General features: G+C 49.8%; 2 protein-coding genes across 2 annotated transcripts; one reads left to right on the top strand and one right to left on the bottom strand.

The window, feature by feature from the left end:
- Window positions 1-1,035: 1,035 nt before the first annotated feature.
- Window positions 1,036-8,583, top strand: GUCA1A (guanylate cyclase activator 1A). The gene is made up of 4 exons (XM_033863684.2): window positions 1,036-1,456; window positions 6,207-6,356; window positions 6,764-6,857; window positions 7,174-8,583. The coding sequence occupies exons 1-4, from the start codon at window positions 1,256-1,258 to the stop codon at window positions 7,344-7,346; spliced, it is 618 nt and encodes a 205-aa protein (XP_033719575.1). The 5' UTR covers window positions 1,036-1,255; the 3' UTR covers window positions 7,347-8,583.
- On the bottom strand, window positions 8,579-27,040 carry GUCA1B (guanylate cyclase activator 1B). The gene is made up of 5 exons (XM_033864256.2): window positions 26,946-27,040; window positions 19,779-20,109; window positions 13,046-13,195; window positions 11,537-11,657; window positions 8,579-10,829 (listed from the first exon to the last, which is right to left on the bottom strand). The coding sequence occupies exons 2-5, from the start codon at window positions 19,983-19,985 to the stop codon at window positions 10,702-10,704; spliced, it is 606 nt and encodes a 201-aa protein (XP_033720147.1). The 5' UTR covers window positions 19,986-20,109; window positions 26,946-27,040; the 3' UTR covers window positions 8,579-10,701.
- Between the last annotated feature and the right edge of the window lie 6 nt (window positions 27,041-27,046).

Genomic DNA, 27,046 nt, shown 5'->3' with positions numbered 1-27,046 from the left:
GGGAAGGGTCAGGACAGAGCGAGTGCTGGCTCTGAGCTTTCCCAGTAGCATCCAGCTTAAGTGCACTTAAATGTTGGCTCCAGAAAAGAACAAGCTTCAAATTCTATGGCTGGAGAGCATCCCACTAGGGGTCAGAGAAAGATATTGCTGCATAGATGGAACCCTAGGCTTGGCCTGGGAGCTTTCTAGGACCAGCAGGTAGGAGCACACCCGTGCAAATGTGTGCCTGCACTCACACACACACACACACACACACACACACACACACCCCCAGGCCGTTAGGCACACACTCAATGTCCCCTATCCCCATGCCCCTGGGTGCTGATGGTATCAGGTTTAGGGTCAGATGGAGGGCTGAATTCAAGCGTCCCAGGATGGGAAAGATGCAACCTCCAGGAATATGAGAGTGTGGTCAGAACAGGATCTGTGTGTGTGTGTGTGTGTGTGTGTGTGTGTGTGTGTGGCTATGGATATTTGTGCAGTTTTATGTAGGAAGGGGTTCCCTTTGGCTACTTAGGACTCATCTTGGAAGCCCACAAACTCTGCATCACCCAGACACTCTCATATGTTAGCCATCCGTGGTGTGACTTGAACCCCTCGGTTGTGACAGCCAAGCAGTGCACAGCCTGGATAACTATACACAGCAGCCCTACCAAGGGCCCGAATTTGGCCCAGCTCTGGAAGAAAACCCAGCTCTTTCTCATAGGTACCTCAATGCCGTGTCTGAGGGCAGGAACCAGAAACATTGAGGACCCATTCAAAATAGGAGGAGAAGGCAGAGGAAGTGACAGGATCAGAACAGCTGCTGGCTGGCCACCCACTCTGTCCTGGTAAGAAGGGATAAGGAGATTGCATACTGGGTAAGAAAATCCTCTCACCTCCAGCTCAGGGCTGTAATCCTGGGCCTCTGCTCCTCTAAGCTTTGTTCTATTTTCACTCCTCTTCCCAGGGAGTAGGTCTCCATTGGCTGCCAGGATTTAGTGGGGACTTTTAACGTGAGTTCTCCAGCAGCCCCTGGATTTGGGTGTAGGTTTGCACAGCCCCCATTACCTTCTCCCTTCTGCTCGTTTCCTCCTATCATTTCCCTGCACTTTTTGATTCACCAGGCCCTCCCTCGCTCAGATCTGCGGGACTCAGGCCTGTGGGAGAGGAGGGCCCAGTGTTAGGAAGCCCAGGTGCGAGGCCCGGGTGCGAGGAGCAGCAGGGAAAAAAGAACCGGTCCGTCTGGGGCATCAGCCTCCCGTGGGCCTGAGTGATGGGGAACATTATAGACGGTAAGTCGGTGGAGGAGCTGAGCAGCACCGAGTGCCACCAGTGGTACAAGAAGTTCATGACCGAGTGCCCCTCCGGCCAGCTCACCTTCTACGAGTTCCGCCAGTTCTTCGGCCTCAAGAACCTGAGCCCGTGGGCCAGCCAGTACGTGGAGCAGATGTTTGAGACCTTTGACTTCAACAAAGTGAGCAGGGGTCTGGGTGGGGAGTGCTGGAGGGACGCCCCCCCGGCCAGCATGGGGGTGGGGAGAAGAAGGTGTGAGAATGGCTGGAGGAGTGACTTCATTTATCTGGGAGGTCGAGTGTCGCCATCAGGGATTCCAGTTTTCTAACGTTCATTGAGCGCCTACTGTGCGTCAGGCACTGGGGGTTCAGAAAGGAGTCAGCCATCGTCCCTGCCCTCACTCTCCAGGGGAAGACAGAGGCCCCCGATCAGTGCGCCCAGAGGCCAAACCTATTGGCTTCCTCTGCCTCTTCCACAGCACAGTTTATTCCAGAACAAATATGAACACTTACAAGACAGTCATTGAGCACCTACTAAGTGCTTGGCACTGTACGTGGTGCTTCTGCACAGGTCATTAGATGCTCACGGGATGCAAGAGGAGGAAGGGTGGAGGGCAGAGAGCAGAGTGATGAGCTTCAGCCCGGCTGGTCTGGGATGGGCAGGCCCATGTTACTTGGGTCACCCATCCCATGATGGCCTGTGGACACTAGAACTGGGGACAGTCAGGGTTGCCTGGTCACTGGGGAACCCAGGCTACTCCAACTCCCAAACACCTGGTGACCTCAGTTCATCCTAAGAGGGATTAAAGGTCTGCGCAGCTGTCAAATTATATGTCTCCCCAAGGAATCACCTGGGTGCATTGGGTAAGGACTTCCTGATGAGATAGAGGGGCACTGTGAGTTTGGGCCCCCAGTTTTCATCAGCTGGGTGGCCTGGAGCCCATCTCCCCCCGTCTCCGCCTCAGCTTATTCATCTGTATCTGTCATGGAGGTCGGGAGCATTAGTTGAGGTGTTCCTTGGTGTTTCATAGCAAATCCTCTATTTATCTGGAGCAATTCAGTCAAGATGCAGTGGTAGAAGAACGTAAATCTCCACACCCATCTCCCCACCCCTGCTGGTCCCCACCCCGGCTGGTGTTCCCTTGAAGGTGAGGACGTGATGCTGCCATCTGTCCAACTGCACACCAGGGAGAGGCCGCCCAGAGCTGTCCCGGCTCCACTCACTGCCCACAGGGGCCCAACATCATTGTAGGCGGGGCTCCTAGGGAAAGCCGGGGTTCAGAGGATATTTAAAACTCACTAATGTTTAGGATCAAGGGGCCAAAGCAGATTATGGGCTTTGAGTCCCAGCCTCAAGGGCAGCACCATGGTGCCCAAGGGCTTTCCTGAAAGGGATGCAGGGTCAGAGTACTGGAGCCCAAGGTATGGAGACCCAGAGGGATGGCCTCATCAGGCTGGTCCCCCAAGATGCTCCAGAAGAAGTGATCTTTCCCGAAAAGGAGAGGGCAGAGTCCACGGCTGAGCCTCAACACCCTGTACCCAAATGCACTGAAATAGCTCAGCTTCTTGCCTGTTAAGGAAACCTTCAGAAGGACCCCCTAAGATTACATGTATGATACCAGGGAGGGGCAACCCATCAACCCTGTACTTGCCTAACCTGAGTCGTTCATATGCCATCTCTTGTCACATGTAAGCACCACCTATACTGTCCCAAACCTGACCTCCTCAATTCCACACACATCCCCACCTTCGGGCCTGGGTGCTGCCTGGACTCTCTTCCTCCAGAATTCTGCTTGGCTCACACCTTCCCCTGCTGCAAGACTTGTTCAAATGTCTCCTTCCCACTGACACCTGCCCTGATCTCCTGGTTTCAACCTCATTTAACTAGGACTAGCCCCCCCCCGGTAGCATTTCCTACTCCTCCCCCTTTCCCCCAGAGCATGTCTCATCTTCTAATACATGATACTGAATAACATTTAGTTGCTATGTTTATTGTCAATTTCTCCTGCTGGAATGTGAGCTCCATGAAGGCAGGGATTTCTGTCTTTCCTGTTCATTGCTGTAGCCTTTGCACCTAGAACAGTGCCTGGAACACAGTAGGTGCTCAATCAATACTTTGATTTGAGTGAATGACTATATGAGAAATTATGAATTTTATGAAATAGTTATATATTATATAACATACACTAATTTAAATACATACCTGCTAATTGTTAAACTGAAGAGCATCTTTGTAACATCTAAAGTGCCTTGTACACACCAATGGGATAAATCACACTTCAGGCAACATTGCTTCCAACCACTGTCGCCAGCATAAAGCAGTAGGGCAGGTTAGTTACGAGATGGGACACAGCACTGGGAAGATTTGATACAGAGAGAAGTTAAACAGGGCAGTGCAAACAATAGCCTATGGGTCTATTTTTGTAAATGATTTTTTTTTTTGTAAATGAATTTTTATTATAACACACCACACCCATTATTTTACTGATTGTCAAAACTGAAATATGTGCTATTTGGTCCTTTATAGAAAAAGTTTGCCAGCCCCTGAATTAGAAGAGAGCTGTATCCTAGGGTACTGCACTGGGTGCGCAGGGTTTGGGGGTATAGCTGTGAGTGGGGAGTGTGACCTGGGTAACCGCCATATGCTTCGTTTACTTCAAAGTTTTGCCTGGGCTTGGCTGTACCCGGCAATCACACAGGTGCAGACAAATCAACGTAAATCTTCCATACCTGCATCTGAGCGCTGGGTGGCATTTAGGAGACTTCAGTTTCTAGGAAAGGCTTTGTCATTCACTAGTGTGTGGCCTAACCTCTTTCAACTTTAGCTTTTCATCTGAAAATGCGGACAAAAATACCCAGGGGTGGTTGCGAGATTAAATGAGTAAAGTGAGTAAAACATCATATGAAGCATGAAAAAAAAGTATCGCTGTAGTCTTATTACTGAATCTAACCCAGACCACAATCTTGAAAAGCGCATACTGTCATTCCCATCTCAGAGCTGAGGAAATGAGACTTGCAGAGGCTACGGGACTTGTCCAAGGTCACACCTCTCCTAAGACATGGTTTAGGTCTTTCTGGCACCAGTGCACATACCTTTCCATTGCCCCTTTTTAGCCATTTTTTTTTTAATTACAAAAAACTCCAAAATTAAAAACTATTTTAATTACCAAAAACTTACAGCTCATTGTAAAAGTTTCCAACAATATAGAAAGATAAAAAATGAAAAGCAAAAGTACCCTCACCCTGTGTCCCCTTGCCCAGAGGAAACTTCGATAGCAGTCTTCTTGCTTCTCTGAGCATAGCTGCAGGGGCGCCTGGCTCCATCCTGACAACGATCCTGAAAGGAGGGTTGGGCAAGGACTGATTGAGCTAAGGCATAAGGGAAAGCCCTTAAACACGGGGAAGCACTACGCAAATGTTCACTATGAGTGTGATGCCTACCACGGGGCTCAGGTGGTTAAGGTCTCACCTAAGGCCAAAGGGCAGCACACAATCGGGAGATCTCAGAGGCCTTCATACCCAACCTCTGCCACATCCCTAATAACGTTACCCCAGCCTCTGCTTGCACACTTTCAGTGACAGGGAGGTCATTACTGCACGAGGCTCATTCCAACACGGGCAACCCTGCCTAAGAGTTCTTGATACCGATTCCAAATCTGCCTCTCAGTAACTTCCTGGTTCCTGAGTCATGGTTGTGAGTAAGTGGAGGAACAGGGACTGGACTCCAAGTCATGTGCTGTGAGTCCAGTGCTCCTTTCCTTACAGTACTCAGCCTCTCTGCATGACAAGGCTTCCCTCTCCCAGCTTCACTTGGCTTGGGGGAGGTGGGCAGAAGCAGGCCTGTGCTCCCTGCTTCTCTGACCGTATTGGTAGGGCTGGCAGGGCCAGGCAGAGGGTCAGCTGCTGAACCTTTGGAGGGTCCTGGGGAAATATCCCGCAGGAATGTCTTACACCACCTTCCCCCTTGGCCAATCCCTCCAAGACTCAATGAGGGCAGCGCCTCCCCCAGGAAGCCTCCCTGCTGCCCTTGCCTGGGTGCTCCCCTATTCTGTGAGTCCATAATGTCCTGTCCAGATGTACTGTCACTGAATATACATCATGATGGCACAATGATCTCTTGATAATAATAATAGTAATAATAATAACAGTAATAGTATAGTGGTAATAACAATAGCTAACATTTACTGAGCGATTACTATGTGCCAGGCAGTGTTGAGTGCCTTACACTCATGCACTCATTTAAGCCCACAACAATCCCATGCAGGTGGCAGCTGTTATAACTATTACAGATGAGGAAATCGAGGGCCAGAGACATACTGAATCCTTTGTCCCAGATCCCACATATTTGAGAGGGTGAGGCCAGGATTCAAACCTGCGTCCTCAACATTGCGCTCCCATCAGGACAGGGTTCTATCTTACGGAGTTCTGAATCCTCAGCCTATCACAGCACGTAGTAGGTGCTCGGTAAGTTTCAAAGAATAAAGGGAAGAATGAGAAAGGCGTTCGGTGCCTCCCCATCTACCTGTACCCCTTATCTCGGTTAGTTAGAGCTCATCCAAACCACGCCCCCATCCCTGGGGAGTCCTTGTCTCTCCTCCCACCTACACACTCTTACACCCCACCCCCCAAACTGGAAGGCTGAAGTTTGAGGATCACAGGGAAGCAGCCAGTGACGTCTGGAACCAAAATACCTGTTAAGGGATAGTAGCATAAGCCATTCATACTCTAGGGGGGACTGGTTTATCAAACTTGATAAACCATCCTGCGGCAGGTAGGGTGAGCTATAACGGGCGTCCAGGAGGGCGTAAGCCGGTGGGCGCCAAGGGGGCGGGGCGCGGGTCCGGGCCTGGGCTCAGCATATCCTGGGGCCCCGGGGGCTCCGAGGGCGGGGCCCAGGCAGAGGGGGCTCAGGCGGCCGTGACCCTCACACAGGACGGCTACATCGACTTCATGGAGTACGTGGCGGCGCTGAGTCTTGTCCTCAAGGGGAAGGTGGAACAGAAGCTGCGCTGGTACTTCAAGCTCTACGACGTGGACGGCAACGGATGCATCGACCGCGACGAGCTTCTCACCATCATCCGGGTAACTCCAGGTGCAAAGGGCCGGGCAGGGGCGGAGCCAGAGCTGAGAGCCTGGGGCTGGGTCTGAAGATGGCGGAATAGCGTGCTAGGAAGGGGACGGGATTGGGAGTGACTTCCCCTGGGTGGCTCGGCCTTCACCAGCTGCGTGACCCGGGCCAGGTTTCCTCTGCTCTCTGGGCTTCAGTTTTCTAATCTGTACCAAGATATGTTGAAGCACAGTCCCAGCTCTGCCTGAGGCCTCAGGCACCTTGATCTGTACTCACCTTACACACACACACACACACACACACACACACACACACGCACACACACACGCACGCACGCTGTTGGGAGCCTGATGTGCTCGCTCTGCCCCTCTCCTACCGCTGAGACTAATTAGGACGGGTCATCTCACTTCTTCCCTCCCAGGCCATCCGAACCATTAACCCCTGCAGCGACTCGACCATGACCGCAGAGGAGTTCACCGATACAGTGTTCTCCAAGATTGACGTCAATGGGGATGGTGAGGCCGCGCTGGGGGTCCCCAGGGGAAGGGTCACGGGGGGTGTCACCAGGGTCCCCAGGGGAGAGGGCAGAAGGGGAGACGGAGGCACAAAAGGGCCGCTGCTGGCCACCTCCTCTGCCTGCCTCCGCCCCGGCCACAGAGCTGGCTTTTGGGGATGCCTGCACCAGACTTTGGTCTCTGGCTTCTTGGCCAGCCCCATTCACAGCCACTTCCTCTAGCCTTGGTTCTGTCCCCCTTACAAGACTGCAGCTCTGGGCCCCAGACAGCAGATGTGAACACCTCCTGCCCATGATGCCCTTTCTCTCTATCCCAGGGGAACTCTCCCTGGAGGAGTTCATGGAGGGCGTCCAGAAGGACAAGATGCTTTTGGACACGCTAACCCGAAGCCTGGATCTTACCCGCATTGTGCGCAGGCTCCAGAATGGAGAGCAGGATGAGGAGGGAGCTGGTGGCAGGGAAAGTGAGGCAGCGGAAGCAGCCGGCTGAGCCCACCGCCCTGCTGTTTCTGTACTGGGGACGGGTGTGTGGTGGTGCCTGGTGTCTCGTTGTTTTAATACTAGATGGAGTCTTCTGAACTCAGAGGCTCAGCTCACCTGCTTGGGGCACATGGTGGCAGCAGAGGGGCAGGGGTGGGGATTCAGAGCAGGGGACAGGGAAGGAGGGTTCCTGAACTCTCTGTGCGACTCAGCTGGTGGTGACCGCTCCCTGCTGGGGGAAGCCTTCAACCTTCCTCAGGCTCCTCCCCAGCCCCTTCTGGCCCCTCCCCCAGCTTTTACCAGCTCTTCCACTGAGCTTCTCCAGTTCCACGCTCTTCTGGACAGAGAAGCTTTGATGCAGAGGTGGGCTTTCCCGGGACTCTAATGGGATCACACAGATCTGGTGGCTGCGGCCGCCATCTGGGTGCTGTATCACACACCCATCCTGCCCCCAGCATCCCAGAGTGTACTTGTGTGGTCTGTGTTGATTCGTTCCTCCCTTCAACAAGCATTTATCGAACACCTACTTTGTATTAATGCTAGATGTTAGACGTGCAAAGAAGATGACAGTTCTCATCTTCAAAGAACTCACAGGCCAAGCATCATTATAATAAAATATGATACTATAGACAGTGCTCCTTTATCCAGAGGAAATCCATATTTATTCAGAAGTGACTGCACAACACCCTCGTTCTTCCCCTGCTGGCCCCTCGGTGGCACATGGGGCCACATGGTTCCCCACAGGATTATGACTCAATTGTTTATGGCAAGTGTCCTGACCATCCCTGATCTAGCCTAAATCCCTCTTGCTGCAGTGACACCTGACAGCCAGTTGGGAAGTGGAACAGTCTGTTATAGGTGGGCTCTATCCCCATTCTTTGCACACCCCAACTTTAGGAACACCTGTCCAAGAACCTGGGGAGAGACATAGGCTGGATCAGTTATGACCATTTTTTCAAAGATGCTCTTTCCTTCTGAACTTTGAGTCTTCGCTTCAGTGGGGTGTGGGGGAAGTTCAGGGAGTAAAAAAAAATCCAGGGGTGGGAAGGAGCAAACAAGCGGAAAGGGGGGTAAATCCCCAGCTTGCAGAGAGCCCCCTGGGCGGGGAGGAGAGGATGTGTTTCGCTCATACCCTCCTGTCCATCACGTGAACCACTTCAGACTGGGAAGTCAGCCGGGGGCCGCCAGCCTGAGCACAGACATGGAGGGAAGGTGGAGCTCAATGCCTGGGGCAACCTGGAAAAAAAGGGAGTTGACATTTCTGCTGCTTCTCTTGGTGGCTGCCTCTTGGGAAATCCTGGAGGTCAAAGCTGGGAGGGTATTTGGATAGAACTGGGACATATCCCCAACCTCATTCACATAACATCTTCATGATTTGGGGCATATCTGTGTCCCAGCTGGATTACTATTATTTTTTAATCAACTGTTTTTTTTACCTTACATTTGTTTCTAAAGGAAACTTTATGTGAATATAATGCCCATGAAATCACAGGCTCTACAAGTTAGTTTTATTCTTCATACAACACAGAAACATATCTAGTCACGAGTTCCTTTTCTGAGTTCCTCGGCACCCCATGCAACCAGAGTGACTGCCTTTTATTTATTTATTTTTGGCTGCGTTGGGTCTTTGTTGCTGCGTGCGGGCTTTCTCTAGTTGTAGCGAGAGGAGGCTACTCTTCGCTGCTCAGTAGTTGTGGCGCACGGGCTTAGTTGCCCCGTGGCATGTGGGATCTTGCCAGACCAAGGCTTGAATCCATGTCCCCTGCATTGGCAGGCGGATTCTTTTTTAAATAAATAAATAAATAAATAAATCTATTTATTTATTTACGGCTGCGTTGGATCTTTGTTGCTGCGTGCGGGTTTTCTCTCGTTGCTGCGCGCAGGCTTTCTCTCGTTACGGCAAGCGGGGACTACTCTTCGTTGCGGTGTGCTGGCTTCTCATTGCGGTGGCTTCTCTTGTTGCAGAGCACAGGCTCTAGGCGCGTGGGCTTCAGTAGTTGTGGCGTGTGGGCTCAGTAGTTGTGGCTCGTGAGCTCTAGAGTGCAGGCTCAGTAGTTGTGGTGCACGGGTTTAGTTGCTCCACGGCATGTGGGATCTTCCCGGACCAGGGCTCGAACCCGTGTCCCCCTCATTGGCAGGCGGATTCTTAACCACTGCGGCACCAGGGAAGCCCCAGAGCGACTGCCTTTTAATCTAGTTTATGTACTGGGGTTGCACATAGAGTTTGTAAAACAAAAGTAATTCCACGTCTAGAGAATTCCCTCACGGTCCAGTTGTTAGGACTCCACGCTCTCAGTGCCGAGGGCCTGGGTTCAATCCCCGGTCGGGGAACTAAGATCCTACAAGCTGTACAGTGCGGCCAAAAGAATTCCACATCTAAAAAAATAATAATCTGAAAACTGCTTGTCTAGCCCAACCTGCTCACCGTGCAGATGAGACCAAGGTTAGGGAAAAGAAATGGCCGTCTTGGGTCACACAGCAGTTGGAGGCAAAGCCTGGCCTAGAACCCAGGTTGGCAGGCCCCAGTTCTCTCCAGAGACAGAGTAAAGTTTTCTCCATCTTTTAAGGAGACACATTTGGCTTGTGGGCCTGTGATGGGGAATTGTGGAGGGTCCATTCTGGGAGCAGGGGTTGGAGAGGTGAGTGTGAGGGATGAGGGGTAGGGAGGGGGAGAGGAGGGTTGGGAGGGGTTGGCAGCAGGGGCTGGGGGAGCAGCACCAGGGCAGTGCTGAAACAGCCCCTTTAAGCACAGCTGACCCCCTCCAAGGGCAGGAAGACCACGGCCTTACTTGTTGCAAGTTTCCCTCCTGACACCCTTGGCAAGGACAACTTGGAGAGGAAGAGGCAAGAGTCCTCCCATGAACATTCCTCAGGATCCTGGGGTGATGTAATTATTATCCATCCCTTCTCCCCGATTCCTACCTTTTCTTCAGAGTCAACAACACCTGCCAGCCCCAGCCTTCTACTGGTCAGTTTCACACTGTGGGCATTCTCATTGCTAATTTCATCTATGGAACCCCTACCCCTCAGTTTTCCCTGCTTCCAGCTATGAACCACGTAGGAGTTTGTGGAAACCCCACAACCACCTAGCCAAGGCCTAGCTTTCCCAGGAGCAGCTGAAGGGGGAGAGGAAGCCTGTTCCCTTTACCACCCTGTGAATCCTCCCAATGGACCGGGTCTTGTTGGCCACTTGAGACCAACGGCCCCTCCCCTCCCCACTCCGCCCCACCCCCTGCACAGGGGATGCCGGGCAGTCCAAGCCAGGATGAGAGTGGGCATAAGCAGGCTGAGCCAGGGACCCTCCCACTGCTCTGGAAACCTGGTGAGCCTGGAGTCTTGGAGGGGCTCCCAGGACGCCGGAGCCCTCAGAACACGGCACTTTTCCGCCTCTGCTGAGAGATCCAGCTACCGGGATTCACGTCCATCTGCAGCATCTTCATCACCCACTTGTCACGACGGGCACCTTCAATGAACTCATTCAGGGACAGTTGGCCTGCACAAGGGGTAGGAGAGACGGTCACAGGGGGAATGGAAGAAGTGGTGTGGGGGTGAGAGGTGAGGCCTTCTCTCCTTGGGTGCGCCTACACCTTGTCCACAGATGAGCCTGCGGCCTCAGGGCCTAAGCTTGGGCCTTGTCGATTCCCTGATTCTCCAGGAGTCACCTGGAACCTTCAAGGGTTTCTTTAAGGGACTTTATTTGCAAGTGAGTTTAAGTTTTACTTCTGCCCGCGGTACCCTCAGAATGCTCTCGAGGGCTCTTCTGGGTGTGTTCCCAGCCAGCTGCCTCCCTGTGCAGCCTGGGGCTGGGGCTCTGAGCTACGTCGAGGAGAGCCCAAGTAGCTGGCTCTTAAGTACATGACCCCATTTTTTCCTTTCAACCGTTCTTAGCCCCATTTTCCAGGTGAGGAAACTGAGACCAGGCTGAGAGGGTAAATGTAGCTCCCTGGTCTGCCCGACTCCAAAGCTTCTCTTCTTCCACTGCGCTTGCCTGGCCTCCATCAGCAACTCCACAGGAGTTTTAATCACTCTTACAAACCTCACATGCTAGTGACACCCTTGTTAGTTTAGGTATTCCCCTCTACACCCATCTCACTGTCAGGAGGTGAAGGGCCTCGCCTAAGGTCACATGGATAGAAAGTGGGGTGATCCAGGATGGGTGCCGTGCCCGCCACCCGCCCCACCATCCTCTCTGCCCATTACCATCTCCGTTCTCATCCACCAGAAGGAAGATCCTGTCCACAACCTCCTCAGGTGTGAGCAGCTTGCCTTGCCACTCAGCCTCCATCTCCACCCTGCAGGCTTTCTTCAGCTTGTAGATGGACTGTGGGAGAGAACCCGGCGGTATCCACAAGACCCTACACACCCTGCCCTCTCCCCAGGACCCACATCCCTTTGCAGCTTGTCCCCAGCGCTGCCCCCCAGTCTGTGCATCTGAGGACCACGGGACCAAATTAAAAGTGACCCGTGGGTCCCATTGTTCCCTCAGGGTCCCATTGGCCTAATTCCAACCGAGGAGTTCCCGGCTTCACACACCGCCTCTGCCCCACGCCTTTGGCATTTCCACTGGGAGTGTCAGAGCTGACACCCAAAACCTTTAAGGAGGGATGTGGACGGCACAGTGATGGTCTAAACTCCACACTACAGAGGAAGAAATGGAGATTCAGAGAGGAAAAGAGATTTTAGTATATTTATAGATGTGTGTGTATGTGTGTGAAATAGGAATGACGGGAGAGGGAAAAGCACAGGTGTCTCCCTTGCCCTGTTTCTGGCAATGAGGCAACGTTTGGAAGTGAAACGGGGAAGAGACAGACAAATGTGAGGGTTATCCTTAGTCCTTGGTTGGGGCTCTGAGGACAGAGGTGTGCCTTCTGGGTCCCCCCTGCCCAGTGCAGCGCCTGGCACAAAGCACGCCCCACTAACGGTGCTGGGAGGCTCAGGGGTTACAGGCAGCCCAGCACCTCCTGGTGGATGAACTTGGGCAAACCACACAACCTCCACGGGCCGATTTCCTTATCTGTAAAATGGACCAACAATCCCCTCCTCGGAGTGCAGTTCTGGGGAGTAATAGGCTAATGCAGGTTTCGTGCAGAGTCTGAGCTGTAGTACTTTTTTTTACCCCTTGCTTGTTCTTGCTAGTAGTCAATCAGCTTTGTTAGTCTTTTCAAAGAACCAACTTTTGCTTTTGTTGACTTTCCTTAGGCATTTGTGTTCCGTTTCATTAATTTCTGCTTTTTATTAGTTCTTTCCTTCTGCTTTCTTTGGCCTTAATTTACTCTTTTTTCTAATTTCTTGAGATGACTTCTTGGATCATTGAATTTTCAACCTCTCTTATTTTCTAGTATATACATTTTAAGGCCACCGATGTTTCTGCAAGTCCAGCTTTAGCTGCATTCCACAAGTTTTGTTATGTTTGCATTATTATTTAGTTCACAATACTTTGTGTGTATGTGTGATATTATTGTTTTGATTCACGGAGTACTAGGAAGTGGATTGCCTAATTTCCGAACACATGGGGATTTTCTCATTCTCTTTTTGTAATTGATTTCTAGCTTAATTTCACTGTGGTCGGAAAGCACACTCTGAAGGATTCCAATGTCCCCTCCCACACCCAGCCCCAGGGGCCCCCACTTCAGCAGCCAGCACTCACAGCCCAGCGGGGCCACATGCCCAGGTGCCTGCCCTGCACCCCCGCCCTGAGTAGACACTGACCTCCACGATGTCCAGCAGCTCCAGGCGGTCAAGGAAGCCATTGCGGTCCTTGTCATAGATCTTGAAGGTCCACTTCAGCTTGTGCTCCAGGGTGCCCCTCAGCACAAGGTTCAGGGCTGCCACATACTCCAGGAAGTCGATGGTGTCGTCCTGCATTGGGAGTGGGAGCTGTGAGGCTCCCTCCCGCCCGCTGCCCTATCTCCGTGGAGCGCAGGTGTGAGCCCTAACCTAGGCCACCATCCTTGTAAACTCAGGGCTTTGCCTCCTCCTTGCATTCCGTGTGCCTCTGCATCTGTGCTTGTGCTATTCTCTGCCCTGGGATCTACTCCCAGTCTCCATGCTCACCCACTCCTATCTGTCCTTCAAGGCTCAACTCAAGGGTCCCCTCCTCCAGGAAGCCTTCCTTCTCACACCACTTCAGCCACAATGATCTCCCTCTCCCTCTTCCGACACTCCCAGCACCCACCATCTATTCTACCCTTAAGTGTTTCGTGTGTCTCATTCTCTAGCTACAGTCTATGCTCCAGGAGAAAGGAGAGGGGTTTATATTGCTTTTATCCCTCCTCCATGCTTAGCACAATGCCACTTCCACCCAGAGTCTCATAAATATTTATGAATCAATGAAGAAATGATTAAGTCTGAATTTCAGACTAACATAGTTTTGACAGGAAATTAAAAAGCAGGACCTCATGTATTTCAGGGTCAGGATCTCAGCCCTCCAAATCAAAAATTGGAATTGTCATCGCTCCCAGGAGTGTCTGTCATTCCCATGACTTTGTTTTTTTTAATATAAAATTTTTAAAATTTTTATTTATTTTATTTATTTATTTTTGGCTGTGTTGGGTCTTCATTGCTGTGCGCGGGCTTTCTCTCGTTGCGATGAGCAGGGGCTGCTCTTCGTTGAGGTGCGCAGGCTTCTCATTGTGGTGGCTTCTCTTGTTGCGGAGCATGGGCTTTAGGCATGTGGGCTTCAGTAGTTGTGGCACGTGGATTCAGTAGTTGTGGCTTGCGAGCTCTAGAGCACAGGGTCAGTAGTTGTGGTGCACAGGCTTAGTTGCTCCGTGGCACATGGGATCTTCCCGCACCAGGGCTCAAACCTGTGTCCCCTGCATTAGCAGGCGGATTCTTAACCACTGCACCACCAGGGAAGCCCATTCCCATGACTTTGTAATCAGAAATGGCATTGCTGGCCCAGAGCCCCACTGTCCCACTGGGTCAGGTCACTCAGCCCCGGTTCAAGGGGTGCCTGGGTGGGCAAGGTTTGAGCAACAGAAGAACAAGGCCCCAAATGAGGGAAACAGAAAAAGCCTAATGAAAAACCAAGAAAATAAGATGAGCCTGCCTGAAGAGTTTTATTCAACATCCTTTATATAATTCCTTCTGGTCCTCCACACTCCTCACAATGTCTTTACCTAATTGAGGTTAGACTGTAGCTATAATTTTAGTTCCTGGATTTTTATTTAAAAATTTCCCATGCCTTCAAAATCATTTTAAATCATACCGTTTCTTCTTCTTTTTCAGAGGAATACTGGGAAGTCCCTCTTGCTGAACATGGTTTTGATATTTTATGTGACACAATGAACATCTTTGTGCATATGTGTTTTTTCTTATGTCTCTGGTAATTTCTGTAGGGTAGATTCTTAGCAGTTGCTGGGTGTTCCTTGCCCCATACCAGTAGTCTTTTTTTTTTTTTTTGGCCGTGTTGGGTCTTCGTTGCTGCGCGTGGGCTTTCTCTAGTTGTGGTGAGCAGGGGCTACTGCGGTGGCTTCTCTTGTTGCAGAGCACGGGCTATAAGCGTGCGGCTGCAATAGTTGCAGCACGTGGGCTCAGTAGTTGTGGCGCACAGGCTTCGTTGCTCCACGGCATGTAGGATCTTCCCAGACCAGGGCTCGAACCTGTGTCCCCTGCATTGGCAGGCGAATTCTTAACCACTGCGCCACCAGGGAAGCCCCTCTATGAATTTTTTAATTGAAATATAGTTGATGTACAATATTATATAAATTCCAGGTGTGCAATACAGTGATTCATAATTTTTAAAGATTATGCTCCACTTATTGGAGCATACAGTATTGGCTATAGTCCCTGTGTTGTACAGTATATCCTTGTAGCTTATTTCATATGCAATAGTTTGTTCCGCTTAATCCCCTACCCCTGAATTGCCCCTCCCCACTTGTTCTACAAAATTTTATCACGTGTAGATACGAATAACTCTCAACACAAAGAAACTCTCTTGTGTTACCTCTTAAGGGTCACATCTTTCCCCCAACCGTAACACTTGACAACCACTGATCTGTTCTCCATCACGATAATGTTTTCACTTTGAGAATGGTATATAAATAGAATCATATAATGTGTAACTCTTTTTTTCACTCAGCACAATGCCCTGGAGATTCATCTCAGTCACTGCATGCATCAGCAGTTCCTTCCTTTTTATTACCGCATGGTGCACCATTGTATGAATGGTCCCTAGTTTGCTTTCTGTTTGCTCACTGAAGGTTATTTGGCTTGTGTCCAGTTTTTCTTCCCCAGCTCTACTGAGGTAATAATTGCAAAATAGCCTTTTAAGGAACTCTGTGTAAGATTAAGGTGTACAATGTGAAAATTGGTTGTTCTTTAAAAGGCTATTTTCATTAGTAATTACTACTTATTAAGCTTACTAAAAATAGATGTTAGGTTTCTTTTAAAATAAGAATTGGGTAGGAAAATGTGTGCAAAATGGCTGGTAGGGGGCTTCCCTGGTGGCGCAGTGGTTGAGAGTCCGCCTGCCGATGCAGGGGACGTGGGTTCGTGCCCTGGTCCGGGAGGATCCCACATGCCGCGGAGCGGCAGGGCCCGTAAGCCATGGCTGCTGAGCCTGCGTGTCCGGGGCCTGTGCTCTGCAACGGGAGAGGCCACCATAGTGAGAGGCCCGCGTACCGCAAAAAAAAAAAAAAAAAAAAGGCTGGTAGGGATCATCTGTTTTACATACATCATCTCTCTCAGGTCTGTCATCCCCATGTTATGAATGAGGAAACAGAGACTCAGAGGTTGAATAAGTTGCCCAAGAAATTCCAACCCAGCAAGTGGCAGAGCCTTTCAAGCTACATGCCTTCTCCAGTTCATCAGGTTGGGAGAAATGTCTTACTCCATGCAAGGTCTATTACTGTCTACAAAATGAACCTGGTGTCTAGCACCAAGGGGAGAACAACAAACAAAAAACCACGGACAAATCCCTACTCTCCAGATCTCTAGATTCCCCCACATTCTTTGTCTAGAACCTTCTGTTCTCGTAACATCCTGTCTCACCATGATACTGTTTCCACAAAGACCCCTCGCCTTACCTGAGGCCCACTGTAGAGCAGCCCCTTCCTGACAAGTGATCTCCCCTGCGAGTTTACTTCAAACCCCCCAACCCTAGGGACTTCCCTGGTGGCACAGTGGTTTAGAATCCGCCTGCCAAGGCAAGGGGCACAGGTTCGAGCCCTGGTCAGGGAAGATCCCACATGCCACGGAGCAACCAATCCCGTGCGCCAAACTACTGAGCCTGTGCTCTAGAGCCCATGAGCCACAACTACTGAGCCCATGTGCCGCAACTACTGAAGCCCACGCGCCTAAAGCCTGTGCTCCGCAACAAGAGAAGCTGCCGCAATGAGAAGCCTGCACACCGCAACAAAGAGTAGCCCCTGCTCGCCGCAACTAGAGAAAGCCCGCATGCAACAATGAAGACCCATCACAGCCAAAAATAAATAAATAAAAATAAAAATAAAAAAAAAAGAAATAGAAAAAAATTTAAAAAAACACACCTACCCCCCCGACCAGCTCTGGAAAGCTTCCAGCTGGGGCTAATCTCATGAATTGCACACGAGCTCTCATCAGCTTCAATTACTCACAGGGGCCCAAGATGATGGAAATGCCTGTCTACTCAAGAGCTGGAGCAGAAGTGACAGGAACGTGATCTGCTCTGTGGGATTACCTGCGTCGTTTCTCCCTGAACAGGCTGCACTGGTGAACCAACCCTGACCCCCAACACTCCTTACATAAGGATCCCGAAGGACATTTGAGCTTCATCCTCCCTTTTCTTCCATCCAGTGCATCACAGGCAAGCACCAGAGACGAGTGTTACTACCACCACCAGGAGGGGGCGTAGCAGCAGCAGAGACCAGGTACTCCTACCTCCTTGCCTCCACCAAAACCCTGTTTCCACCACCTCAGATTTTGACGTGTGAGCAAGATCTATGAGCTCTTTTGATTTTATTTGCCCCAGAAATCTCAGACCAACTGCCTAGAAACAAGACTTGCTGATACAAAGACTGTGCCAAGGTGGAAAGTGGAGTCGGGTGGAGGTTTGGAGACACAAAGTGGGAAAAGAAAAGAAAGAAGGCTCAGTCCCTGACAGAGGAGCTGAAAACACCTGCCTGGAATGCTCTTCCTTACAGCAGGAGGCCAAGTAATAAATAGAGAAGGGACGGTGGAGTTACAAAATTATCAGCTGAGGCCAAACCCAGGGGATAAGCACTTGATGAGCAACAGGAAATTTACTTAGTCTCAAAGTATCTCCCTATAAAATGCTTATAAATTACAAAGGAAAAAGAGTCACTTTATAGTGGTGGAACCTGGCAGAACACCATGTATCCAAGTGATCGAAGTGAACCACTCCACTAATGGGACAAACCAACATCATGTGCCCCCTGACATGATGCACTCAGGAGGACACAGCATCTCTTCTGGGGCATTTCTGCCAGAAGTGTAACCTGAATCTCATCACGAGGCAACATGGGACAAACCCAAATCACTGGTCTGCAGTCTTTGAAAATGTCAGAGTCAAATAAGATAAAGAAAAGCTGAGATTAAAGTTTCCAAATTAAAGGCTAAGAAAGAGACAGGACAAGTAAATGCAATGTGTGATCAAACAGAAAAAAAAAAAAGGTTATAATGGATGTCACCAGGACAATTGACCAAACTTGAATATGATTGTCGATTAGATAACAGAATTTATTACTGTTGAATTTCCTGATTTGATCACTTATTAGGTTAAGAGAATGCCCTTGGTCTTAGAAAATACATACTAGAATACTTGGGTAAAAGGTTGTGATGCCTATAATTTTCTCTAAAAAATATGTATGTATATGCACAATATACACATATATGTATATATAATGTGTATGTATATATACATAAATACATAATACATTACACGGAGAGAATGGTAAAGCAAATGAGGCAAAATGTAAACAGTTGGAGAATTTGGATAAATTGTACATGGGAATTAATTGCACTACTATAATTTTTCTGTAAATTTAAAATCATACCAAAATTAAAAGGTTGTTTTAAAAACAATTGATGAATATTATATGCTGATTTATAGGGGGAGATTAGGTATAAGAGGTCAGCCATATTATTCCCAGGGGCTTCATAATCCCTTTGAGATCTTGAATTGTTATTATACTGAATTTTAAATGAATTTGAGGAAAATTGATAAATCTATGATAGTGACTCTTGCTATATATAATCTATTTATTTACTTTTCTTGTGACATTCAACACTTAGAAAAATCATTTTCTCTCTGAAAAAAAACCAACAAACTGCCTTCTGGGCAGGAGCACTTGCCTGGAACTCAGGACCCCTGAGTATATGATCTTGGTCAATCAATTCACTGAATTTGGAATAACAACCTCTGCCTGTTCCCTCCCAGGGCTGCTGCTGCCTCAGAGGCGCCTGTGGAGAGGAGCTTTGAGAAGGCTGAAGCTCACTCTGGGCCCCGAGATAGGGTTCATCTCCAAGGAGGTTTCTGTTGCAGGGAATGACGCTGATCCCGCCCTCCCGCCCCCTACAGGCGATGAGGAGATGTGCACTGACCGGTACCAGGGTCAGTTTGGGACCCGAAGAAGCGTTCCCAGTGACTCTCTCTAGAAAGTGAAGCTCACCCCTACAAAGTGGGATACCCACCGCTTTCTCCAGATTAATTATCTAGGTCCAACCCACCTCCCCCTCAATTTGGGGGACTGAAATAGGTATCTGAGGCAAACCTAATGGTTTAAAGTACTGCGGAGGCGCTGGACTGGATGGCCTTAAGTAATGAAGGGATTTCAATGTTTGAATTCAATTCCCAGGTGCGCATTTACAAAATATATTATCTTCTTAGCTCCTGGTGCCATCCAAGGGCTGGAAGAAACCCTGTGGATGGACGATTTCATGACATCTTTTATGGCTTGAAGAGTAGAAAGGGGCTTTTGCAATAATCCATCCAACTTCCAAGTCCAGGAAGGAGCCTCCTCCAGCTTTCTGGGTGGGAAGAGCTGACCGGTCTCAATTCGAAGGACCCCAACAAGGGGGCGCTCACGACCTGTTCCAAGATAGCTCCGCCCATTTAGGGCAGCTCTGGAGCCCCTTATCTTTACAGCGAGGGGTGCTCTGGTGGGTGCGAAAAACCAGGTCCTCCGGCTACGGAGCCCCGTCCATAAATACACGCAGAGAGGGCTGGGCCGTGCGCCTTTCTGTAGTGTCTCCCCTCAGCTCTCAGGAAGGCCAGTCACATGAGAGCGGAGAGGTGGAGGGGAGGAAGAGAAGACGGAAAGAGGAATGATGGGGAGAAGAGTTTGGGGGAACAGTGAGACAGAAAAGGCGAGAGGGGATGGAGACAAACGAAGAGCAGAGGAAAAGCAGGAGGACTGGGGAACTGAGCTCCCACGGAGGATGCTCCTTTAGCACCGGGATGAGACCTGAGCCATCGGTCCTCCCCCTCAGGGCGCCTTACCCCGTTCTTGTCGAAAGCTCGGAACATGCCCTCTACATACTGGGAGGCCTCCTCGTTGCCCGCGACCTTGAAGAAGCGCTTAAACTCGTGCAGGAAGAGCGTGCCGCTGGGGCACTCCTCCAGGAACTTCCTGTACCACTCCTGCAGCTCCGCCACGTCCAGCACGCCGTTCTTCTCTGCCTCCTCCCCGCTGAACTGCTGCCCCATCCTGGCTCCCGGGGACGTCAGGGAGCAAGAGTCTATGCTTCCTCCCGGGCTTCTGCCAATGGATTCCTTAGGCGAGGGCCCTCTTCCTCCCTTTCCTCCTCTTAGCCAGGCTCTTCATCATCTCCTAGCCAACAGAACAGGATGGGCAGTGCAGGGGGCTGGCAGCGAGGGGGTGGGACCAGGCCAGCTAAGCGCCCTAAGATCATTAGAAGATTCCCCTGGAAGGTCTGACCTCCAGTCACCTAAGCTCCCCCAGCCTCACCCCTCCCTTTAGTCTCATCAACCACTCAACTAAGCTGCCGGGCAGATTCTGAAGAGGGAGAAGGGGAGGACACTGAGAGGTAGGCAGATGGAGTGGGAGTTGGGAAGACAGGCTGAGACCCTCCCATCTCACATGTGCTCCCTGTCCCTTTCCGTTGGGCACCATGCTGCTCCAGGGAGGCCCATCTTGGAGATACAGGAGACTCTGAAGTCCAGAGAGGAAGCAAGGCCAACTCCTAGCCCACAAAACAGAATTACTGGTGAGCTGGGGCTTGCCCTTCACTTGGCCTAATGAGAAGCAGCAGGATATATGATGCGAAGGGCTCTGGGTGAGCACCTCTGTCCCCAGACTAACTCAGTGCCCAGCACGATATCTGAAGCTCCTTTACAGATCACACCCTTGAGTCTTGGAAGTTCTCCATCTCCCAGTTTAAAGTACAAATACTTCCCTCCTACACCCTTCATCCAAGACCTATCAGCAGGGCTCTTCCCACTTTTTCTCCAAAGTATAAACACATGAGAAGGATCTGGGAGCGTGGCTTAACTTATCTCTGAAGGCTTTTACTTTTTTTTTTTTTTTTGCGTTATGCGGGCCTCTCACTGTTGTGGCCTCTCCCATTGCGGAGCACAGGCTCCGGACGCGCAGGCTCCGGACGTGCAGGCTCAGCGGCCCAGCCGCTCCACATGTGGGATCCTCCCGGACCGGGGCACGAACCCGTGTCCCCTGCATCGGCAGGCAGACTCTCAATCACTGCGCCACCAGGGAAGCCCCGGCTCTTACTTTTATATTAAAGGTTCATGCGAATTTGGGTTTGAAAATTATTTTTATTTATTTATTTTGGCCGCGCCGCTAGGCATGCAGGATCCTAGCTCCCCAACCATGGATCGAACCTGCATCCCCTGCGTTAGAAGTGTGGAGTCTTAACCACTGGACCACCAGGAAAGTCCTGCGAACTTATTTTTGAATCAGTTATATACTCATGCTTATGTTAATGGAATATAAAAATGACACCTCCAAGAAATCAGAAAACCTGGAGCACTAATTTTTTTGAGATTTTAGGGGCAGTCCTTCCAGTGTGTCTCATAATCTCAGGCACAGCACTGCGTGCCTCCCAACGGATGTTCATTCCTGAATTGCTTTGTACATTCCAGTCTCTCTCTCTCTCTTGCTCGTTCTCGCTCGCTCTCACTCTCAGCTCCCTGCCTCCAGACGTCCCTAATCTCTCAAAGTTCTTCTAATTTCCTTGCCATCCCTGAAGGTGGAACCCCGCTTCCTCTGTCATCCTCTCAAGTGCCGACGGGTTTTTCTCCCAAATCCCACGTGCCTCTGGATCTGGAGATTAAGGCTGGTCTCCTCCTTGTTCAGCTGTTGCCTCTACCTTTCCTCTTTCCTCTTTTCTCCCTCAGAAATGCCAGCGCCTTCGAGGCCAGGTCTGACCCTCCCACCTTGTCCATACTTGTCCATATTGTCATCATTCACTGGTGACGTCACCATTCGTCCCAAAGCATCAGGTGGACAGCTGGTCCCTCCCACTCTGGCCTCAAAGGTTCTTATCTCCCCAGTTCCCAAGAGCTTTTCTTCCACCCCACCTTGGCCCCCATTCACTGTGGTCCCTGGGCCAGCAGCTGCAACATCTGGGAGTCTGTTAGAAATGCAGATTCTCAGGCCCTCCTCCCCTAGTGAATCTGGAACTTGGGGTTGCGGGGCCACAGTCTGTGTTTTAAAAAGCTCTCCAGGTGCTTCCACGGCACATGAAGTCTGAGAATGTCTACCGGAGGCCTTGCTACCATGAATTTCTCTACCGATGGTCTGAAACATTCAAACACCATCATCGCCTCTCCTTCCACTCACTTACACTAACAGCTTCACTCCAGCAACTCACCAGCACTGTTGAGACTTACAACCCATCTATCACTATGCTTTTTAACATCTGTCACATTCTCACTTTCTTCCTTATCCTGACAAACGGCCCAGAACTCTTGTCATTTCCTTGCCATGACCTTGACCTTTGCGCCCCTCTCTCCCTCTAACTACTCGCTTGGCAAAACCTGACCCTGGCTACAGCTATCCCCTTAATTAGGCACTAACACTTCATCTGCACCCGAGGCTGAACACAGCTGGAAAAAGTCAGAAAATCACACTGGCCGCACACACTTCAAATAATGCCGGACAGTTGTACTGCACGTTCTCCTCTGCTGACTTGAGTCCCTTCTCCCCAAGATGATTCTTCCGCCACGCTTCCTGCCCTCAAAACTTCCCCTTGCCCCCACGTTCAACTGATGACCTTGTCACATCCTTCACTTCACAGAGAAGCAGATGCATCTGACAACCACCTCATCCTCCCATAGCAGACACACCTCTCTGCAGCTGTGCTCACATACCCGGCCTCTCTTCCTGGTTCGATGGATGCAGCGTCCCTTTCCCACTTCTCCCCCTGTCAGCTCCTCCACTTGGTCTCTAGATGTCACCTCCCTTTGCCTACTCAAGCACTTCATGTCCACAGTAATCCCTTTCTCTTCTGCACCCTCCATTTATCCTTCTCTAATGGATCATTCCCGTTTGCAGATGTGCTTTAATATCACCTTTATGAAAACAAGATTAAACAAAACAAAAATTCTTCCTTGATCCCACATTCAGGATCCCACTGTGACTTTTTTGGGCCTACCCACGTTTGCCTTCATGGGTCACAAGATTAATATTGATAATTAAATATTAAATAAGAAAATATTAAAAGTGCTATTTTATCATTCATTTGTAAAAAGATGAATATAATCCAGTCCAGTCTAGGTTGCATTATATTCTTTCTTTCTTCTGGTTTTGAAAATTAAAACACTTAAAAGAAATTAAAAATATTGTGGGCCCAGGGACTTCCCTGGTGGCGCAGTGGTTAAGAATCCGCCTGCCGATGCAGGGGACATGGGTTCGAGCCCTGGTCCGGGAAGATCCCACATGCCACGGAGCAACTAAGACCATGCACCACAACTACTGAGCCTGCACCCTAGAGCCTGCGAGCCACAACTACTGAGCCCAGTGCCACAACTACTGAAGCCCACGCACCTAGAGCCTGTGCTCCACAAGAGAAGCCACTGCAATGAGAAGCCCACGCACCGCAACGAAGAGTAGCCCCCACGTTGCTGCACAGGCTGCACGTTGCTGCGTGCAGCAGCAAAGACCCAACGCAGCCAAAAAGAAAATAAAGAAAAATAAATATTGTGGGCCCTAGGTACTGTGACTACTGGATCCACTGGCCCTGCTGACTCCTACTCCCCTCCAGCCACTGTCCTAACTTTGGCTCCTGTGACAACAAAACCCCTTGTGGAAGATGTTATTTTCCGAAACTGGCACAGCAGTAGGTCTGGTCTCCCATGTTCCTTCCATCAAGGGGAAGAGTCTATTTCTCCCTCTCTTCAAGCTGGATGGGACTTTATGGTACTCAATGAAGAGAATGGGCAGAAGTGACACTATGTGACTTCCGAGACTAGGTCATCAAAGGCGACAGGGTTTGTGGCTGGCTCTCCCTCGGGACTTGCCCGGGGAATGCAGCCACCATATTGTGGGGAAGCCCAGAGCACACGCAGGGCTTCCAGCTGACAGTCAGCCTCAACCACCAGGCTGAGGGAGTCAGTGAACCTGTAGATGCCTCCAGGCCTGGCCTTCCAGCACCCCAGCTGATACCAAATGGAGCAGACAGTGTTCCCAGACTGCAGATCTGCATGCAAAGTAGATGTTGTCATGAAGCCATGAAGTGTCGGGCATTTTTTAAGGTAGCAGTAGATAACTGAACCTGTTTTGCATCCTCTCCATTTCTTATTCTCTCCTCAACTTACTCCAATTGGATACTCATCCCCATCACTCCATGGAGAAGGCTTTACAGTGGTCACCAATGACCTACTTTTCCTACTCAACCTGCCAGCAGATTCAGCACAGCTCACCAAGTGAGTTCTTCCTTCAAACACCTTAGGTTTCAAGGACCCACATGTGTCTGATTTCACTCCAATCTCACTGACTGCACATCTCCTTTGCCAGCACCTCCTCCTTTTAAACAAATCTCTTCATGCTTGGGCTTCCCAGGCTTGTCCTCAGTACCATTCTCCCGTCTACTCACATGCTCTCCCGAGAGAGCTCATTCACCCTCAACATTACATACCATTTGTAGATTCCAGATTCATGAGCCCAGCTGTCTACTGGACAGCTCAACTCAGATCACAAACTTAGCAAGGCCAAAGCCAAAGTACTGATTTCCTTCCCAAATCCCTCCTCAACCCTTCTCAACCTCAGTCATGGCATCACCATTTTATCCAGCTGCCTAGGCCAAAAATGAGTCATCCCTGAGTCCTTTCTTTCTCTTAGATCTCATTTCAATCTATTAGTAGGTCATTCCATCAGCTCCACGTCCAAACTTATTCTGAATCCAACCACTTCCCATCCCCTCCATTTCTGCAGCTCTGGTCCAGGCCACGTCCTCACTGGTCCACTGCAGCAGTCCTAACTGGCCTTCCTGCCCCCACCTTCCCATCACCTCCCGCCTTCCAGTCCACACCCAGCAGCCAGAGGAGTGTGTTCTAAAGCGTAAATCAGATCCTATCACTGTCCTGCTCCAAACCCTCCCATGGCTTCCCAATGAAACTCAGGATAAAATCCACACTCCTTCCCATGGCCGTGATGCACTATAGGATCCTCCTACTTCATCTTCATGTTGCTCTGCCCTATCCACAGACACACCACACTCACTGGGCCTTAGCACTGATGGGTCCTGCTGCTTGGAATGCTCTTCCCCAGACCCTCACATGGCTGCCTCCTTCTTGACATTCTCCCCTCCTCAGAGAGAACTTTCCCAACCTCACCTCAAATAGCTACTGAAGTAATTCTGACATTATCCTACTTTATTTGCTTCATAGTGCTTAACTGCTTATGAAATGATCTTACTATTATTTTTTCCCCTAGCATGTCTTCCTCACTAGAATCTAAGGTCCTTGAGGAGAGGGACTTCAACATACACACTGCAGAATTTCCAAAACCTAGAACAGTGCTTGGCACAAACAAGGAATTCTTGGCAGAAACAAGACTTGTTGAGTAACTGAGCAAAGTGCTTGACACACGGTCAGAGCTGAATTGATGTGTGCTACTCTTAATTTTACAAGACAACAGCTCTTGATTCTTTTGAGAATGCCTGGGTTAGCAGATTTTTTTTTTCCTGTTTTTTTTTTTTTTTGTTCCTTGGCGACGCTATGCGGCATGTGGGATCTTAGTTCCCCGACCAGGGATGGAACCTGTGCCCCCTGCAGTGGAAGCGCGGAGTCCTAACCACTGGACCACCAGGGAATTCCCTAGCAGATATTTGTCAATGGGAAAAGATAATGGGATTTTAGCACCGGAAGAGGTCTCCAGTGATTTTTCGAACTTGTCCCCATCTCATCACACCTGAAGACAGCATATGCAACCCACTGCTGTGGGCACCTGTGCTCAAGAGACCGTATGAATGAAACAGAACTTGATTTAGCCTCTGGCAGAGGAATCGAAAATTCAATTGGCTTTTCATGTGGGTCAGTTGCCCATGACCTGCCCTTAAATACTGCTGAGCTGTTGAGGTATAAATATATCAGTTTTAAAGAGGATTAGGACCCCACAGAGAACGGTAGCGTGAAGTGAGTAACAATAGTAAGGCTTTAAGGAGGACAGGGTTAGGAATTGAGCAGGGATTTGCAAAGAGGACCCTGGGGATCGCAGGCATTCAGCCATAAGCCTGGCTCCAGGGGTAATGAAATGCGTGTGAGCAAACCAGTGTCTGCAGAGCCTGAGATGGGCCTGGTGCAAAGCCCCAGGGTTAACTGTCTCCATGCCAGGGTTCCTACAACCCAGTAGGCCCCTCCTTGCTGGAGCTTAAACTCTCCTGTTGCTGCCTCAGACAGTCAGGACCAATGTCAGCCTTGAGACCACAGGGATCGCGCTGTGGGTTATGCTTTTGCCTTTATTCATACACATTTACATCTTTTATTCTTTATTTTCCCCCAGTCAATCTCTTTACTTCTAAGTCTTAGGGGAAATGAGTAGCACACTTTGCTAATGTGCAAGGGGAAATAAATCTGGATTTTAGGTTTGAATAGTCTGCATTTAATGTGTGGGCATTTGAGTACATCCTAGCCTTTAAAAATTAGGTTCTGGTGGCGCAGTGGTTGAGAGTCCGCCTGCTGATGCAGGGGACACGGGTTCGTGCCCCGGTCTGGGAGGATCCCGCATGCCGCGGAGCGGCTGGGCCCGTGAGCCGTGGCCGCTGAGCCTGCGCGTCCGGAGCCTGTGCTCTGCAATGGGAGAGGCCACGACAGTGAGAGGCCCGCATACCACAAAAAAAAAAAAAAAAAAAATTAGGTTCTGAGGCTCTGTCTTCACTAACCTGAACTCAGATAAATCAGTTTCACCTTTTCGTCTCAGTTTCATCTGTCAACTGAAAGTGCAATTAAGTGGGCAAGTCAAACTTAGTTTTCTCTCCTATAAAATGGGGATAATAGTAACTACTTTATTGGGTTGTTATAAAGATTAAATAAAATAATATCTGTAAATGCTTGGCATAATGTATGGTGGTTATCATAATAAGCATGCTACATGTTTTCTCATCTAAATTAAATTTTGCAACCACTGTTGGTTTTGCATGTTTTCTCATCTAAATTAAATTTTGCAACACTGTAAGGTATTATCCTCACCTTAGAGATACTCTGAAGTCCTTTCCAGCTGGTTTTTAAACAGTACAGCACACAAGCATCTGCTGTATCATCAAATTTGTTCTGCCATCTGGTAATAGCTG

Source organism: Tursiops truncatus, chromosome 10 (genome assembly GCF_011762595.2).
Source record: "Tursiops truncatus isolate mTurTru1 chromosome 10, mTurTru1.mat.Y, whole genome shotgun sequence".
Classification (NCBI taxonomy): Eukaryota; Metazoa; Chordata; class Mammalia; order Artiodactyla; family Delphinidae; genus Tursiops; species Tursiops truncatus.
This window is presented reverse-complemented; position numbering and strand designations above follow the sequence as displayed.

Coding starts and splice junctions, on each gene's coding strand:
- GUCA1B (XM_033864256.2), bottom strand. CDS start 19,985: ATGGGGCAGCAGTTCAGCGGGGAGGAGGCAGAGAAGAACGGCGTGCTG. Junction 13,196..19,778: donor GAGCTTTCGACAAGAACGGG/GTAAGGCGCCCT, acceptor CTCCCAATGCAG/GACGACACCATCGACTTCCT. Junction 10,830..11,536: donor GGTGGATGAGAACGGAGATG/GTAATGGGCAGA, acceptor CCCCTTGTGCAG/GCCAACTGTCCCTGAATGAG.
- GUCA1A (XM_033863684.2), top strand. CDS start 1,256: ATGGGGAACATTATAGACGGTAAGTCGGTGGAGGAGCTGAGCAGCACC. Junction 1,457..6,206: donor AGACCTTTGACTTCAACAAA/GTGAGCAGGGGT, acceptor ACCCTCACACAG/GACGGCTACATCGACTTCAT. Junction 6,357..6,763: donor AGCTTCTCACCATCATCCGG/GTAACTCCAGGT, acceptor CTTCCCTCCCAG/GCCATCCGAACCATTAACCC.